The sequence below is a fragment of the Hippocampus bargibanti genome, linkage group LG11 (assembly GCF_051943395.1).
Source record: "Hippocampus bargibanti isolate YZ-2025 linkage group LG11, ASM5194339v1, whole genome shotgun sequence".
Taxonomy (NCBI): domain Eukaryota; kingdom Metazoa; phylum Chordata; class Actinopteri; order Syngnathiformes; family Syngnathidae; genus Hippocampus; species Hippocampus bargibanti.
The window spans coordinates 17,307,906-17,325,474 of NC_142744.1; the positions used below are offsets into that span (position 1 = coordinate 17,307,906).

At 41.6% G+C, this 17,569-nt stretch overlaps 1 protein-coding gene across 1 annotated transcript in view; it reads right to left on the reverse strand.

The window, feature by feature from the left end:
• The window catches only part of cdh2 (cadherin 2, type 1, N-cadherin (neuronal)), an 80,920-nt gene extending 63,943 nt beyond the window's left edge, over nt 1-16,977 (reverse strand). Inside the window, exons 1-2 of the mRNA XM_089008130.1 lie at nt 16,619-16,977; nt 14,874-14,982 (exon numbers count right to left, since the gene is read on the reverse strand). Of these exons, the coding sequence (XP_088864256.1) occupies nt 14,874-14,982; nt 16,619-16,681 (172 nt within the window). The 5' untranslated portion in view covers nt 16,682-16,977. The remainder of the gene's footprint in view (nt 1-14,873; nt 14,983-16,618) is intronic.
• Between the last annotated feature and the right edge of the window lie 592 nt (nt 16,978-17,569).

The window sequence follows — 17,569 nt, forward strand, 5'->3', positions numbered from 1 at the left end:
CCTCTAAATTAACATGGCTGAAGCAGCATAAATGGTGAGTGTGCATGTTTTCTTGCTCATTAATTGAGGTTATGGCAACATCCAAAGCGCAGCATAAACAAAACAATTGTACAATATTAAAAATGTGCTTTTAAGTTTAACCTCACTGTGGACGTCCTCTAATGGCAAAATGCATTTATAGAGCAACTGATGTGTTTTTTTTTGTCGTTATTTTTTTTATGAGACTTATTTCCACTTGGGTAGTGGTGCTATTCACAAACAATGCATCAAGCAAAGATATCTTTCTCCAGAGTCAATAAAAGTGGCCAGCCAAGCCCCATCAGGAACTACTTATGTTTATAAATGCAAGTAGTGGGACAGGAGAAAAAAACGGATATCATGGCACGTTGACCCAATATAAAAGCATGCTTTCCTAACAACCCCCAGCTTTTAGGAGGCGGGGGGCGCAAAGGGAGGACAGGACTGCAATAACATGAGCACAATCTGGTCAACCCAAAGCTTGCTCTTCTGCTGCCTACATGACATTCTTTTCATGTTTCTGTTTTTTAATGCTTATCTGAATTGATCAGATCCCCCCACAGACCCCTGTTGCATTACTTCTACAAATAGACGACATACAAAATAAGCCGGAAGTAATACCGCAAAGACTTTGCAATGTAACATTGGAATTTCAAGAAATGGAATGTTCATCGAGTAAAACACTAGGAGACATACTTTTGGGAAGTTAAATCTTCCATGCAATTCATATCGTGCCTTGTGAAGATCGATCACAATAGCCCCTTTTTACACTGACAGAAAAATAGAAAAATACAATATTTTTCTCTTTAAATTGGGGTTCTAAGTCAAGCCCCTAGTTTTCCATGTTTTGAGATTGTTGTATCAGTCATAACGGGAGCTGGGAAGATGCCTGGGTGTAAGGACTGCTGTGAAGTTTCACACCAAAGACTGACTTCTGCTATGTGGAAAGCAACTCCCCCGACACAACAACTATTTCGATTTGTCACACCAATGCTGTGTGAAAGTACACACAGTTGCAGCAACTTAACTTGGATGTGTCCGGTATGAAAAGGCAAAGGCAGATAAATGTGAGGCATTTTCTGCTTGATGCAGCGATATTTGACTCATAGAGTGAAATTGGCTTCAGTGGTCAATTTACACCATGACCATTATTCACCGAAATTGATAGTCAAACTAGCACCTTATATTCCTAGAGATATGTTTATAGTTACTGGCTGGCAACCAGTTCTTGGTGTACCTACTGACCGAAGACAGCTGGGATAGGCTCCGGCACCCCCCATGACCTTTGTGAGCATAAATTGGAGGGGTGTATGGTTTTTGCAGTTGTTTTTGCAGCTCTTTATGTACAGAAATTATTTTGACAATGCTAACTATACACCAAGAATAATTCCCTTTTCTACTACCTCATTCTTGTGTGACCATACCCTTGAGAACTCCTATCATCTGTAATGCAAGAGGAATTGAACTGTGATAAAAACGAAAGGAAAAATACTGAAGGAAAAACTGCTGACCAAGTCCGGACTACATAATCAGCCCAATTCCTTTTCTGTGTGCATCTCGCTCCCTCCATCACAAGAGACAGGCGTGAAAGGTCAATAACCTTGGCTCATACCCTTCATATGGTTAGCAATGCCATAAATGAATGGCCGAGGCCGTTATTCCAAAACTGTTTAGCTTATCTTCTACAAAGGTCACAATGCTTAGAACGCTTAGCATGAGGGGGGGCAGGCAGACGTTAGGCCTATATTAGATTGAGTGTAGGCCAGCATGCACAAAGGTGATGGCATATCTTGCTGAGAAAGTATCATGGTGGGCCGAGAGTTCATAGTGCGGCAATTGTTACGAACTTAATTGGTTCCCAGACAGAGTGTGTAAGACGAAAAGTGTGTATCCCAAAAAATAATTTCCCATAGGAAACCATTAACATGAGAATCATCCGTTCCCAGGTCCACATAAAACATAATTTTCTACCTTCTAATTTTCTAAGCCTTAAAACTACACAAACTATACCTCATTGTATGTATCATAAATGTTATATGGTATTATAATTAAAGAAATAAACTGTACTGGATAATAACGTCGTTGTATTTACTTTGTGACGGTTGTTGATTGCTTGATGGAATGGAGTGGCCGGTTTCATCAGCAATAAACACTTGATGAGGAACATAGCCTTCTTCTTTCACCATCTTGAGGAATGATCCCATTGGAGGTACTTTCTCTGTGATTATTTTAACTTGTTCCTCATCAATTGTGTTCTGTTTAGCTGGAATGATAGCTTATTGCATCAAGTGTACAGATGGCTTGTGTGGGTTATTTGTGGAGCCTGATTGATGGGAATTTTAACCTTTCAGTCTACACTGTGTGGGTTATTTGTGGAGCCTGATTGATGGGAATTTTAACCTTGCAGTCTACACTCTGCCTTTGAACTATCAAAGTTGAAACAAGTCCAAATTTCACTGTTTTCTATCCACTTTGTCACTCTCTGTCGTCTGTCTGTCTCTTAATGTTTAAACCACCTCCCCTCACTGCTGCGTTTTTGAACAATCACGTGGCTTTAACCAAAGACTGGGGGCGGGGAATAGAGGACAAAAAAAAAAATGTCGGCTGACATTTTCTTTTTTGGAGACCGGGCTCGTTTGCGAACGACACATCACTTATTGTGGCAGCTCCGTGTGTATCCCGAAAAATAGTTTGTATGCCAAGGTAAAATGTTCATTTATTTAACGTTTGTAAACCGAAAAGTTCGTGAGCCAAGGGGTTTGTAACTCGAGGTATCATTGTATATGCGAAGACGAAACCCCTTTGGTGGTGTAACATAAAACACACCTATGAAATAGTATCGATGAGAAGGTTTCTTCAGCCGTCATCTGTACTTTAAAAAAAAAAAAACTACCGGCTCTGTGTTTTTGCTTTGACATTACCTCCTTGCCTTGAGCAGAACATTTTTTTATATAAAAATAATACGACTAATCTTGTATTATGTATTTACTCTAAAATACTTGGATTTTAACTTGAACACCCAAATGTGAGATTGCTGTGCTAACCGCGCGTCGATGTGATGAAAACATGTGATGATTGAAAAAAAGGAACAAATAATTAATGAAAAAAAAGGAATCAGAATCAGAATAAGAATCAGAATCATCTTTATTGCCAAGTATGTAGAACACACGGCTCTGGCGGAGTGATCTTCGGCAATCGAACAGCGCTCCGGCCGACGCTACTTTGCACTCCCCCTCTCATTGAATGCATACGTCCATCGCTTCCTTGCAGCTTTTTGCTTATACTTTTACGATTATGGCACCGAAAAAAAACCACCACAGGCTCGTGTTCAGCCCAAGAAGAAACACCATAAAATCACCGTCGCTGAGAAGAAGGAGATAATTGAAAAAAGCGAACGACGTGTGCGTTTGTGTGATTTAGCGACAGAGCGCGGCTATGCTAAGTCCACCATCGTTACCATCCTTGGCAACAAAGAAGCTATCAAAGGTGCGTCTGTTGCAAAAGGTGTTTCCATGCTCTTAAAGCGACGGTCTCGGGCAATCGAAGAAGTTGAAAAACTTCTGTTAATTTGGATTCACGAAAAGCAGATATCCGGCGACAGCGTGGGTAAAGCTATTTTATGCGAGAAAGCACGGCTAATTCACGCCGATGTTGCCATGCGGCAACCTGGAAGTTCGGCGCTTATTCAGGATTTTAAAGCCCGTAACGGATGGTTCGAGAACATCTGAGGGCGAGGAGGAGAAGGCAATGTTGGCAAAATGGAATGATGTGCAGGCTACTGAACAGTTCCATCCAGAAAAGACTGGCTACGACATTCATCAACATGATGAATGATAATGTGATGCCTCAGCCTCGTAACACCTTACAAGTCAGAAAGCAACAGGTGTCAATTAAGAGGTTTTTAATCAGCTAAAAGGATGAAGAGTCTCCAAAGAAGCAAAGAGAAGCCACACCAGAGGTTAAATTACCAACAGTCCTTATGGAAGGTGACTCTCCTTCCATAAGCCATCAATGACCATCAAAAAGGTAAATACAGCTTTATTTTACAGCACAGTTTATTTCTTTAATTACAGTCCTCATGTAATGTGCCTCTTTCCCAACAGCAAGTCCCTTTGATCTTCGACCTCCAACACCATTCCGTCAAGTCATCAATGACCATTACAAATGGAAATAAAGTGAGTTTATGATACAATGCAGTGTATTTCTTTAATTACAATACCATAGCACATTTATTATGCATAGAATAAGGTATGTTGTGTGTAGTTTTAAAGCTTATTTAGTTGAAAAGTATATTTTATGGAAACCCGGGAACGGATTATTCCCATTTTAATGGTTTCCTATGGGAATTTTTTTTTCGAGATACACAGTTTTCACCTTACACACTCTGTCTGGGAACCAATTAACCAATTAAGTTAACAATTAACAATGCCGTTTTTGAAAGCAATTGATGTGGCCGTTGAAAAAAAGCATAAAAAAAAAAAAATCCTCGTCTCACCCACCATGGGTGGTGTCTGTCCCCATTTCAGCTCGGGTCCTCTACCAGAGGCCAGGAAGCTTGAGGGTTCTGCGCAGTATCCGTGCTGTTCCCAGCACTGCGCTTTTCTGGACCGAGATATCCGATGTTGTTCCCGGGATCTGTTGCAACCACTCGTCGAGTTTGGGGGTCACTGCCCCAAGTGCTCCGACCACCACAGGCACGACTGTCACCTTTACCTTCCAGGCTCTCTCCAGCTCCTCTCTGAGCCCTTGGTATTTCTCGATTTTCTCATGTTCCTTCTTTCTGATGTTCCCATCACTCGGGACCGCTACATCCACGACAACGGCTTTCCTTTCCCCTTTATCTATGACCACGATATCTGGTTGGTTGGCTATTACCATCTTGTCAGTCTGTATCTGGAAGTCCCACAGGATTTTTGCTCGGTCATTCTCCACCACCTTGGGAGGTGTTTCCCATTTTGACCTTGGGGTTTCCAGTCCATACTCCGCACAGATGTTTCGGTAGACTATGCCAGCCACCTGGTTATGGCGCTCCATGTAGGCTTTCCCTGCCAGCATCTTACACCCTGCAGTTACGTGTTGGATTGTCTCAGGTGCCTCTTTGCACAACCTACACCTTGGGTCTTGTCTGGTGTGGTATATCCTTGCCTCTATGGCTCTGGTGTTCAGGGCCTGTTCTTGGGCAGCCAGGATGAGTGCCTCTGTGCTGTCCTTTAGGCCAGCCCTCTCTAGCCACTGATAGGACTTCTTGAGATCAGCCACTTCTGCTATGGTTCGGTGGTACATCCCGTGTAGGGGCTTTTCCTCCCATGATTGTCCCTCTTCCAGCACCTCATCCTCTGTTCCCCATTGACTGAGACATTCTCTGAGTACATCATCCGTTGGAGCCTTCTCTTTGATGTATTCATGGAGCTTGGATGTTTCATCCTGGACAGTGGCTCTCACACTCACTAGTCCCCGGCCTCCTTCCTTACGGCTTGTGTACAGTCTCAGGGTGCTGGACTTGGGATGGAACCCTCCGTGCATGGTGAGGAGTTTTCGGGTCTTAACATCTGTGGTCTGAATCTCTTCCTTTGGCCACCTTATTATTCCTGCAGTGTATCTGATCACTGGCAGGGCATAGCTGTTTATTGCCCGGGTCTTGTTCTTGCCATTGAGCTGGCTTCTGAGGACTTGCCTCACCCGCTGGAGGTATTTGGTCGTAGCCGCTTTCCTTGTTGCTAATTCGAGGTTGCCATTGGCCTGTGGTATACCGAGGTACTTGTAGCTGTTTTCAATGTCTGCTATTGTTCCTTCAGGGAGTGAGACCCCTTCAGTGTGAACTACCTTGCCCCTCTTAGTCACCATCCGACTACATTTCTCCAGCCCGAATGACATTCCGATATCACTGCTGTAGATCCTGGTTGTGTGGATCAGGGAGTCTATGTCCCTTTCGCTCTTCTGCTTATATATATATATATATATATATATATATATATATATATATATATATATATATATATATATATATATATATATATATATATATATATGTCACGAGAGGCTGTGTCCTGGAGGGCAAATACTACATCCCCCTAAGATGGCTCCAACCAGAGAGAGTCTTGGCCCCATCTGGTGGAAGGCAGCAATTAAAACCACACACCTGCAGCTGATCAGGGCGGGATTGGGATGCAAGGCTCTTAAGGCAGAGAGCCTCTGAGTGTGGAGCTTGGGGAAAGACAAGCTCGATTGCTGTGCTCTGTGAAGAAGTTGATTGCTGCGTGGAACTCATTGCCAGTTGGGACCACACGACAGGACACTGGATTTGGACCTTGCTAAGGTGGCTAGGCTACATGAGGAGGACGTCAAGAGGGGTGAGGCCTAGAGACTCTTGGAAAGGAACTCTGTCTTCAGTTTTACCTCAGAAGAGACTTTATTTTGATTTAAGTATTGGAAGGGACACTATTCAAACCTTTGTTGCTTGTGAATCCCCCCTGAAACCTTTGATTAAAACCTTTGTTTGTATCCAAACCTGTCGTCCATTGCATTTCTTGTCCTGTCCCGCTGAGAGCCAGCCTCTCATGATATCACAATATATATATATATATATATATATATATATATATATATATATATATATATATATATATATATATATATATATATATATATATATATATATATATATATATATATATATATATATATATATATATATATATATATATATATATATATATATATATATATATATATATATATATATAATGATTGTAACATACAACCATTTGTTTCTGAGCGAAGCTGCTTTTTTCAACGGCCACATGAATTGCTTTCAAAAACGGCATTCTGTTGCATTTTTGGCCTGAACAACTCTGAATAATGATGCAAGCGCTTCAATTTGTTCCAAAAACTGGTGCAGTTAACGAGTTCCACATTCAGCTCAACAAAATAATTCATGAACAGTAAACACACTTGGAAGTGCGTGACAGCGAGGACAAGAAGTGAGGAGAACCGACATTCCTAAGATCGTCAAAGTCCGTAAATAAGCGTCATCATTCTTTTAGGTGCATGGCTTTCATTTCGGGGTATAAAAAAATTGCCGATGATAATCTGAGCTACGCCGGAGTTCACTTGCATGAGAACCACTGTCTAAGTATCATTTACACGTGATCAATTGAACCACACGATCAGAGCAGTTAGACCAGAATTTGTTTAAACTTAACAGAAATTGACCAGTGGAAAGACAGACAGCGTGAAGAGTATAGTGATCTGCAGCCAGCAAATGCAATCATGTGTTAAAAAAAGACAACACATGTGAGCCTGACTATATTGCCTACTGCACCAAAGATTTAATGAGACAGAGAACATAATGGGTATGGTGAGTGGCTCCTTTACATGCCTGCTGATGGAAAATGTTCGGACCTTCAAGGCCCTGTACGCTCTGATTCAGTTTAACTTAATGACTGGGGAAAAAAAGAATGTCGGGGAGATATAGGGGTCTAAATCGAATGTCAGTATTGCCGTAGCAGCAGCCGGGTTGACTTGAAGAAGAGAGGTTGTGTCGTAGACAGGATCTGTGAGGTATGGAGTTATTTGCCTTAGTCACTCCCACCCTTTCAAAAGAAGCTCTCCTGCTGAAGAAAAATGGCTCTGAAAGCTACAAATCAGTCAGACGGAGAGTAAAATATAATCTTCACACCAATGCATTCTCTTTTGAATTGAAGATGTCATTTTCTTGTCTAAAAGAGGATTTCACAAGTGAAGAATACCAAACATCGTTATATGGAGGCATATGCGTAAGAAAGTCATGTCACCAACCTGTTATTTATACATAACCTTGTTGCATTTAATGTACTTTGGATTGGATTGGATTGGATTTGCCTTTATTAGTCTCGCAGTGGAGGCATTTACATTTCACAGCAGCAAAGTTATGAAAGAAATGAAAGTAGAAAAGCAAAATACATGAGCTGCTGGAAAGGCAGCCAGTCTCGCGTCGCCGTCTTGAAGTCAAACGAACAAAAAAAAACCTAAATAACAAACAACATGACAACACAAAGACACAGAGAGACATTCATTCTTAAGCACTTTCTGTACCCTCTTTGTTAAATAAAGCAGTTCCAGATGAAAGAGGAGAGAATCAAAGTGTCTCTTCACCAGTGGATCAGGGACATCATGGTGGAATGTGCACGTCGACTACAAGCTAAATGTTGAAAGCAAACACGCAGCTGTAGCATCCATTGATGAAAAGAGCTTGTCTCACATTTCCTGTCCCCCATAAATCAGCTTCAATTCCATCCCGCGACAGTTCCATATACGCATCGGCACTCTGCGCTGACGCTCCTTTCTTCTTATCGCGGGCTCCTCAAGCCATGTATCCATCCAGCCGCAGACTGTCTAACAGCACCGACCTTCCACTGAACAAAGCGGGACTGTGAAGATGCTGCCCATTACAGGCGCAAAAAAAGCACAGTGTACAGCTTTGTATATTTATTTAAATCAAACAGTAAAGATTTCCTTTGATTGCGGTTGTGTGGAACAAACAGCCTTAAGTAACCTTTAGCCTATGATGTGTCGTCACCGTTTGTGCCTTTCAATTGAACAAGCTAATTATATGCGAAGGACAACCCCCCGCGTGACATAGATGACTGCCCAATGTCAGACACTGCGAGGTGCCACTAATGGAGGGCACAGCCTGTAGCTGATAACTATGATATGAACAGAGGTGATAAGAAGTTATTGGTGCTATGTTGGCCCTCTTCGAAGTACACGTCATGGTCTTAAGGCTCGGTGTGACTGCACAGAGCAAAGGATTATTTTCAGCGAGGCTCAAGTTAGCTAAGAACTTCCAGCCTAAAAAGGTCAGACATAAATAAATTATGCCTTATCCCACCTTGCCACCCAGAAGGCTCAGAAATGCACCCACCAATTAGCTATAGATGTTTGCGCCAGCTTTAATATGCTAACGTTATTATTATTATTTCACTGCAATGGAGCTTGTTAAAAAAACAAATGTGCTAGCCCCTGCACTCCACTCAAGCTTCCAACTCTGCTTCCTTGTTACATTGTAGGCAAAGTGCACTAAAGGTGATTTTTCCAAAGATATATTCTGCCAAGTTTCAATCCAGTGTCACAATTTCTGATGGTTATCTAGGCCATTGTGCTCCCAGATAGAAGAGCAAATAGTCTGTGATGGAAGATGAACATAAATGTATGCAGGGTGAAAACAATAAAAGGAATGAAACCTATTCAACCCAAACCGCCAGTGATGCTTTAGCTGGGAATTGGAGCACTGCCTTCATTACATACGTATTGATAACTGTAAACAAAGAACTCCATGCATTGATTTACTTCCGGAAAGAAAAAAAATAGGAGAATTAAGGCGATGTAGTGATGGTATGAGCAAAGTGCATGTAGTTAAATAAAAGGCCACGCAAGATGTCATTTGAGGGGGAGGAGAAATGGCCATGAGGTCGTCGGTGTTATTCTTGGTGCCCGACAATGACAGAGAATATTTAAAACACAGCAGGACCCACACGTTTTCCATAAAAAAAATAAAAAAGGTCAGATTACTTCCAGTGGTTCATGATGTCGCACTTTGTTCTTTATCTGTGAATACAAAATTGAACGTGAAGAATATGGTTTGATGACGGAACTGGCGGGGTCTGCCAATGTAAGCGCTCTCAACCACACAGAAATTCTGAACGCAAATACCGGTAGGTTCTCGTCAGGAAATTTGAATTTGAATATGAAGCAAAATGTGAAATGTGTATAATGTGACCTTGGACTTCAGGAAACACAAAGGACCAACACCAGCAGATGACATGGCACCCGAAAACATGACTGACTGTGGCAATTTGACTGTGGACCTCAAGCAATGTGAATTCTATGGCTCCCCTTGCTTCCTCTTCAGTCTGGTTTCCATAGGAAATGGAAAATTTGCTTTTATCAGAGAACATGACTTTGGACCATGAAGCAGCAGACCAGTGCTTTTTGTCTTCAGTCCAGGCTTCTGGCGCTGTTTATTGTTCAAGAGTGCTTTGATATGATGAGTGCAAATTTCCCCATTGTGGGACGAATAAAGGTATTCTGATTCTGATTCTGATAAAAGGAATGCAACAGCTGGAAGCCATCTCTCGCATATGATTTTCACACTATTCTACTTTTCTGAGATAGTATTTTTTATTAGTCTTCATTTAGAATCAAATTGAAATGATTTCACACGAGAAATGCATCCGTCCGTTCGGAATAGAAGTATGCATTTTCACTTTTTGAATAGCATGATAGATAAACCTGTTCATGATCTTAATTGTTGACATGCACACTGTACTAATATAGTGATAGCCAAAAAAGAACATTAAAGACATAAGTGTCACAAAATTGATGATATCAATCATCGAATTGCAACAGCATTCTACACAAGTGGTTGTAAACCTCATTTTTATGCTTGTCCTTTAATATACCACTTGGGCCAGCAAATCACAAACTCGTCTCAGGCTTACCGTAGATCGACAGGTAAAGTCAAACCAAGGACATATAGCTAAGGTTGTAAGGACTACTACATACACATTTAAAATTTGGTGCATAAGATGTGGTTTATTTCTTGGTTTAAAAATAAATAAATGAATTGATCGTCCTTCATTTCACGGCTTTGGATGATTCAAAACCAAAGAGAGATGTTGTGTGGGTCCTTGAACAAATTTCGGTCACCGGCTATCCCAAATGACCTGAGATTTCTTGTGCATGGAGGCCACCATCTCTTGTTCAGAAGAAATTTGTAATCATCGTACCTTGTTTGAGGTCCAGTGTGACGCCGGACATGAACATGTTAGGGTTGCCTGGCAAATTGGAATATTGAGATGTATGTCTGTGTGATTCTCATGTTAGAATGTTAATTTGGGTTTTCACTATCTCCAGTACATGATAATCTTGTGAGAACAACAACATTGGATCTTGTGAAACGTTCCTCATCCATTTACAGTAGATATTTTTTTGAAGAAACGTGCAAGAGACTCAAGAAAGCTGGCTGAATCACTGTGGTTAGACGTTTAGACTCAGTGGTCTGTACTTTCAGACAACTGTCTATCTTATTTATGATTGGAATAGTGTGAATAGCCCTGTGAACTTATTGGTTCGCTCATCTGCCTCACATCTATGGTGGAATCAGGGTCAGCTGTGTGAAGTTTAAATTATCCATACAATGACAATTTCCACATCCTTTTGGATGGATTTTTTTGTCCACTGAGCCCGTGATAAATTGTTAAATCATTTGCAATGAATAAGTGAGAAGCTCTTCTCCACCTTGAACTTCAATAAGTCCAAGTACAGGTCCAGACTTACTGATGAGCATCTTCAAGCCCTACTCAGAGTCTCCACTGCCTCCTCCCTCAAGCCAAATGTGGCTCGGCTTTGTGAAAAGAAGTGCTGCCAGGTCTCGAGCAGCAAGAAGTAGGCAAGAGAAATCACGATGCCTCTGCCTCCAGTGGCCCCCGGGTAAATTGAGTTTGAGACCCCTGTCCTAGACGCAAGCACGTGTCGCTCCACGTCTCAATTTCTGACACAAATGGGACAATTTACTTCATGAAGCTGGCCAAGTGTAAAAAGCCCATACTGCAGCTCATGACACCCCTAACAAAAAATCCGTGCAGTGATACAAAATCAGGCAAGAAACACCGCTTTTCCCACATAATAGCCAACTTAAGGCAAATATATGAAGGGATCCAAATGAAGTGTTTCAAGCACAATGAATGCTTCTGGCTTTTTTCATTAACACAGCTTTTAGGGCAGGAAACCTCTGCTGAATAATGCTCCGACTGACACACTATCCCTGGTTGGAAGGCTGCATCTGGATAAAAACAGAACAATGCACACCCACGCTCACAAGACACCAGAATTCCACCGACGGGCAAACTACCCGTTGCCACGACCTACCTGGAATTGAAAGCCATTTTGTGTTTTTGTCTGTAGAAGGCTGCTAATAAATAACTTTTGGGGTGGGAGTGGGGTAGAGGGATCTTCTCTTGACTTATCAAGCCAGAGTAAACATTCTATTCTTTACAAAGTAAGGTCATCTCGGCAGAGAGTCTGGTGGGGTTTTGCATTGGCAGACAATGAGCACTGCCTCTTTTTTACCAGACTGGATCATCATTCTCGAAAAAGAAAAATTGTCCTTCTTGGCTTTTCTTTGCGCAGCTCTGCTACATAACATTGAAAAAATGCATTTTTATGGAAAATCAATATAGCCTCACTTGGCCGGCCGATGGTTAAAGTCTAGAGGACGCCCCCAAGGAATGTGATTAAATCTTACAATCAACTGTGCTGGCCTGGCCAGCCACCCTTTGCCAACATCAAATGCACAGGAAGCCTTCAATTTAGTGCATACAATGTGCACTGTTTACAAGTGAAGTAGGACCATTTCCAGCCTTTTTACACACCCCTGGCTGTGTATTCCCTGAATCTCTCACAAAAGGACAGACCGCAATTAGGCGGAACAAAAATGTTAATAGCTTACCTTTGCTTTGTAGTTTCCAAGTGTTTTGTGTTACGTTATTGTAACCTAACACAGACTATGCCATTTCAAATTAGTAAAATAGCCAAAATAGAACTTGAGAAAAAAATGAAAGTAAAGCAAATGGGTTAAAATGTGTTGCTGAATGAAGAAGGAGCCTTACTATGCAGAATGCAACCTCCTTTCAATGCTTTTCATTCATCAATGAAGCCCTTTCAGGTGAAAATTAACCACGCTATTGAAATGCGATTTTACAGGACAAGCACGAGCATGCTTCACTCTGGCCTGAAACAATTTCCAAAACAGCATGGCCAGGTCAAAATTGAAAACGTTTGGCAAACTCTTCACACCGCAGGGGCTTTTTGTTTCTCCCAACCCACGGCAGGAGCCTTCCACTGGAGAATGCACTTTCATTAACATCCTCCCACGCTACTGAGCTGCTCGGCTGTATTACAATGACACAGGAGTGCCCCTCTCTGTCAAGCAAATCTCCAGTTCAACAAGCCAATTTAAGGGGGGGATGCGTTGGTGAGATGTAGGGGTCTAAAATAAAAGGAACTTGATTACCCTCTGTCATGGCTCATCCACAAGCCGGCAGAGGCAAATCCATCACCTGCAGCATCAAACAGAAATTTGTGCACGATGTAAGGATAAGTGAAATCTGTAACCACCCACCCAAACACTTTTCTACCTCGCTTCCTCCACCCTCTGAGTCACACCGACAGCGGTGTGCAACTTTTCGGCACATACTGTGAAATCCAACACAAGCGAGAATGTTTTCTGGCTCAAGTGACCTCAAGGCTATAACCTCGCTAATGGCACACTGGTGTTATATTCCACTTTTATTACTGCTTGTAAGACCGATGTGTGGCTTCACAGTAGCTGCATCCTTGTTACGCCAGTCATAGCAGTGATGCCTTTTTGTGGATTTCATTAGGCTAGTGCAGTCAAAGGTTGAAGCATTTTGAAAGATCTTGATGTGAGCGTCGTCAGAAACTGATCTAATTTAAACCACCAGTTTTATGCCATACTCCAAAGAAGAATTGGGGCCACATGAAAAAGAATAAAATGGAAAAGTGCTTTTTAGAGTAAATGACACACTATTAGTCGAATAAAGTTGTATTTCCCTTCAGATATAAAACAAAAACAAGCTGCCTGTACTGATAATGATAACAGTCTTTCAGTGTTTGTGGAACCTTTAGTGAAGTTTCGCATTAAGACAGGTCCAACATTTGGCACATAAAGTCGCAACTATACTTTTTTATTTTCAAACATTCAAGTGTTTTATCCCTGACAAACTACCACCTTTACTATTTTAATATATGTACAATTATGACATTAATATTACTTTATTCTTGAAACATTACAATTTTTGCAAATATTCTGACTATTACTGGACAGGTGTGGCTTCATTCTAGTAAAATAATGGCTTTTGTCTGGAAACAAGAATGACATGAATTGTCTAAATTAAGTGTTTTTCATTGCAATATTAAAACTGTAAAAAATTAAAACATGTAATCTGGTATCTTATTTGTAACATCAAATGTGTTACAACTGTTTTTTCATTAAAATCTTAATTCTCTTAATATGATGACTCATTTCTTTGCACTGAGATCTTAGTGCTACACACCTAACATTGAGCAACACTAATTGCTTGACGTTAAAGGACAACCGAAAACACGTTTCATAACTGACATCAGAAAAACGTTTTATAGCATCTAAAATACCCAAAACATGCAGGATGATATTTTTAGTCAAATGCTAAACACCAATAAAAATTACTTAAAGTGTCTAAAAAAAACATGCTGGGTCCGAGAGGACAGTAATTTCATCTGTGCTGTATGTCATGCATATTAGCATATTTGACAATGAAGCTGACTTTGACTTTGACTTTGATATAGCTATATGCGGTGGAATCTTTGTAAAATACACTCAGTAGAAGTCATTTGAAATGATTTTACAAATTATGGACACAACTTGTCCGACGGCGTCGGTTGTCCTTTAAAGTTGCATAGGCATCGAAATGAGTGCAATGGATTTTCGCTGGCTGCCCTCCAGGGACCCCCAGTGAAAGATGCAAATCGGGGAGGGTGTTAGCCACAATGTATGCTTTCACTTTTGACTAACAAGCTGCACTTTGTACACAGGCCGGTGCTCACAACGACAAAGAAGGGCAACATGTAAGCAAATGTAGCAATACAAATGTGAACCACATGTGAGCCGGTTTATGTGAAAAACGACATGGCTCGTAGCTATTCGGGAGGTAATTTTCAAAAATGTTGGGCTTGTTCCACATCGAAATTACGATGAAACAACAGGGGAGCATAGCGGTACTCACACACGAGGGCTCGGGGTAGGTGTCAACACTCACCAGTGAAAAGGAGCTGTCCCTTCTCGATGATATCTGGCAAGTCAACCTTGTATACATCTTCAGAGAAGCCAGGCCTGCAGGGTGAGATGACTCCGCACTCTGCTGCAATCTGTGGTGGAAAGGAAGGTGATCGGGTACGACATTGAGTCATAAATCAATCCACAAAAATGTACCCCATGCCCTCCCGAAAGCTCTTGCTCATGTTCTGAATCCCCAGCACCCCTCTCCGCCCACAATTGCCACCTCTCTCTCAGTTGTACAAAAGCATCTGTTGTTTTTATAGCAGGCAGTGCAATTAGGATAATGAGGCCAAAAGGGTTAAGCATTAGCCAAAAAGCATGGCTGGGCAAGAACAAGCCCCATTTGTCCCAGTGGCGGGCCCTAGGCACAGGCTGGAGTTAGTGCCAAGCCTATGTGTCGGTCTTTCTGATCACCACTAACTGTGTACTTTTCAAGAACAGGAACATGGTCACGGAACGTACATGCCAGCAATCCACTATTGTTGCCATGCAAAGGGGCGTAACACCCAAGAAGCAAACAAAAACTAAAGATGTAATAATGCCCAACTGTGGATTTACTGGAATTCGGATACCCCCCCCCCCCCCCCCCCCCCTTCGGACCCCCACACACGCACACGTTTGAAATGACTCATTGAGATAAAACTAAATATATCAGGAACTTCTGCTCACATTTTAAGGAGAGCCGGCAAGAAATGAATCATGAAGAGATATGAAGCAATTTTCAGGAGTACTCTCCTACTCCCTGAACAGCCTTGATTCGGTTTCTCGTCTGCCTGATTTGACCCCGTTTCTCATGGCATGAACTCTGGGAAGAATGCACAATGGCAGAGGGGTGCCCCGTTGGAGAAAACCCATTGTGGGTATTTGTGCTGCTGCTTAATCAGAGGAATTTAACATACTTGGGAATGGGGGAGGAGTAAAGCTGAGATACTATACAACAATGCTGGGCAACCTTTTTTTCTCATTTGTTTATTACATTGTATGAACCTATTTGTTGGTTGAATGCATTGAAATTCTACTTCAAACCTTTTACAATTATTTTGCTGGTCCTCACACAGCCCACAAGCCAAAGGTTGCTTTTCTAAAAGACAATAATAATGATAAAACAAAAATAACGAGTAAGTATTACAGTTTGAAACAGTGTAGTATTACTGCTTTGTGCTTAATAGTGTGCCCCTGCTGTGTGTGCACTCATTTCGCCCTTAAGCCTCATAAGGCACCCTGTTGCGCGTAGTGTGGTAACATGGACCTCAGTCTGATGATTTTGAGTGTGTGTAGTAGGCTACTGTTTTTATACATCTAAATTGTTGTAGCCTCTTTATTCATCAACCAAAAATGCTTGTGATAACGGGTCTTGGTGATGCAATCAACCCCCCAAAATCCCTGTAGATATTCAACTTAAGCTCTCTCAAACTAGGAGGTTTAGCCCTGTAAAACGCCTCAAGTCGAAGATGCGTGCGAACCGTTAAATTTGCAATATTTAGAAGCAAATCGGGTTACCTGTGATCTTAAAGATCTCGTCTGAAGTTGGAACAAACGAAAGGAAGAAACGGGCTAGCAGCGAATGCACGCGCCACTGCGCCGCCAGTCCCGTATATGTTAAATAGCATTGTTTATTTCATTTTAAAATAAAAGAACGAGAAAGAGTTGCTTACACTTGCGATAAATTAGCGACATTGCGTTTAAAACACACAATACGACAAAAGTGTCCCACTCGGAAATTACCTGCAGTACTGCCAAGAGTGCCAGGAGAAGCAGCCCGCCGCTTCCCTGTCGTCGTCGGTACATTTTGTGTTGTCTTAAATCCGCTTCGAAATAAAGACCACAATCCCACACGATGATCGAAATTGAAATAGGGGTGAGTTGAAAACCGTATTTCTTAAGACCGATGGCTGTTACGGGGTCTTCGGCTGAAGCAGCCTCCTCCGTGCAGTGTTATCCGGGAGAAGCACTGGCTGGTACTGAGGCTGCTCGAACTCTCCTCTTCTCTCTCCTTTGCTTCCTTCACTCCGACGCAACAAAAGACGAGCCACTGGTCCACTCTACTTACTCTAAATGCCTTCTCTCACTGTCTCTCCCTACTGGTCACACGTCGCTAAACTAACCAAAGGATGAGCTCGCGCAACACAAAACTGCAGCAGGAGTGGGGCGTGGGGAGTGAGGGGGTGGGTGTAACCATTGAACAAAAGATTAAGTTCAAAGAGTACAAAGAGTACAAACACACTATGTGAATGTGTGCATATGTTATGTGTTTGTGTGCGTGTATATGTTTACATTTGCTAAAATCCTTGTTGTGAACAATTTCGTGCTGCAAACATGATTTTATTGTAGATGAGTTTCACTCTACAGGTACATTGATTCATAATGTATATAATAATGTTATATAATGTCAATAATAATATAATGTTATAAAGTAATATGAGTTATATCCCTTCATACCCCAAATGTTGTGTCATCCCTCGATGAAAGAAACCAACAAATTAGAGTGATTTTATGTGTTCTTTTGTTTCAAAAAGAAAGAGAACATGTATACAACAACACTTTATTTCTTAAAAATGGTCTCCGACACTCGCTAGGGTCATGAATTGGAGTTTTTTTAAATATTTTTGATGAATGCATGTCATATGCAAAGGCCTGGAAGCCAACAGGTCAGCTATGCAAACTGACATCATAGCA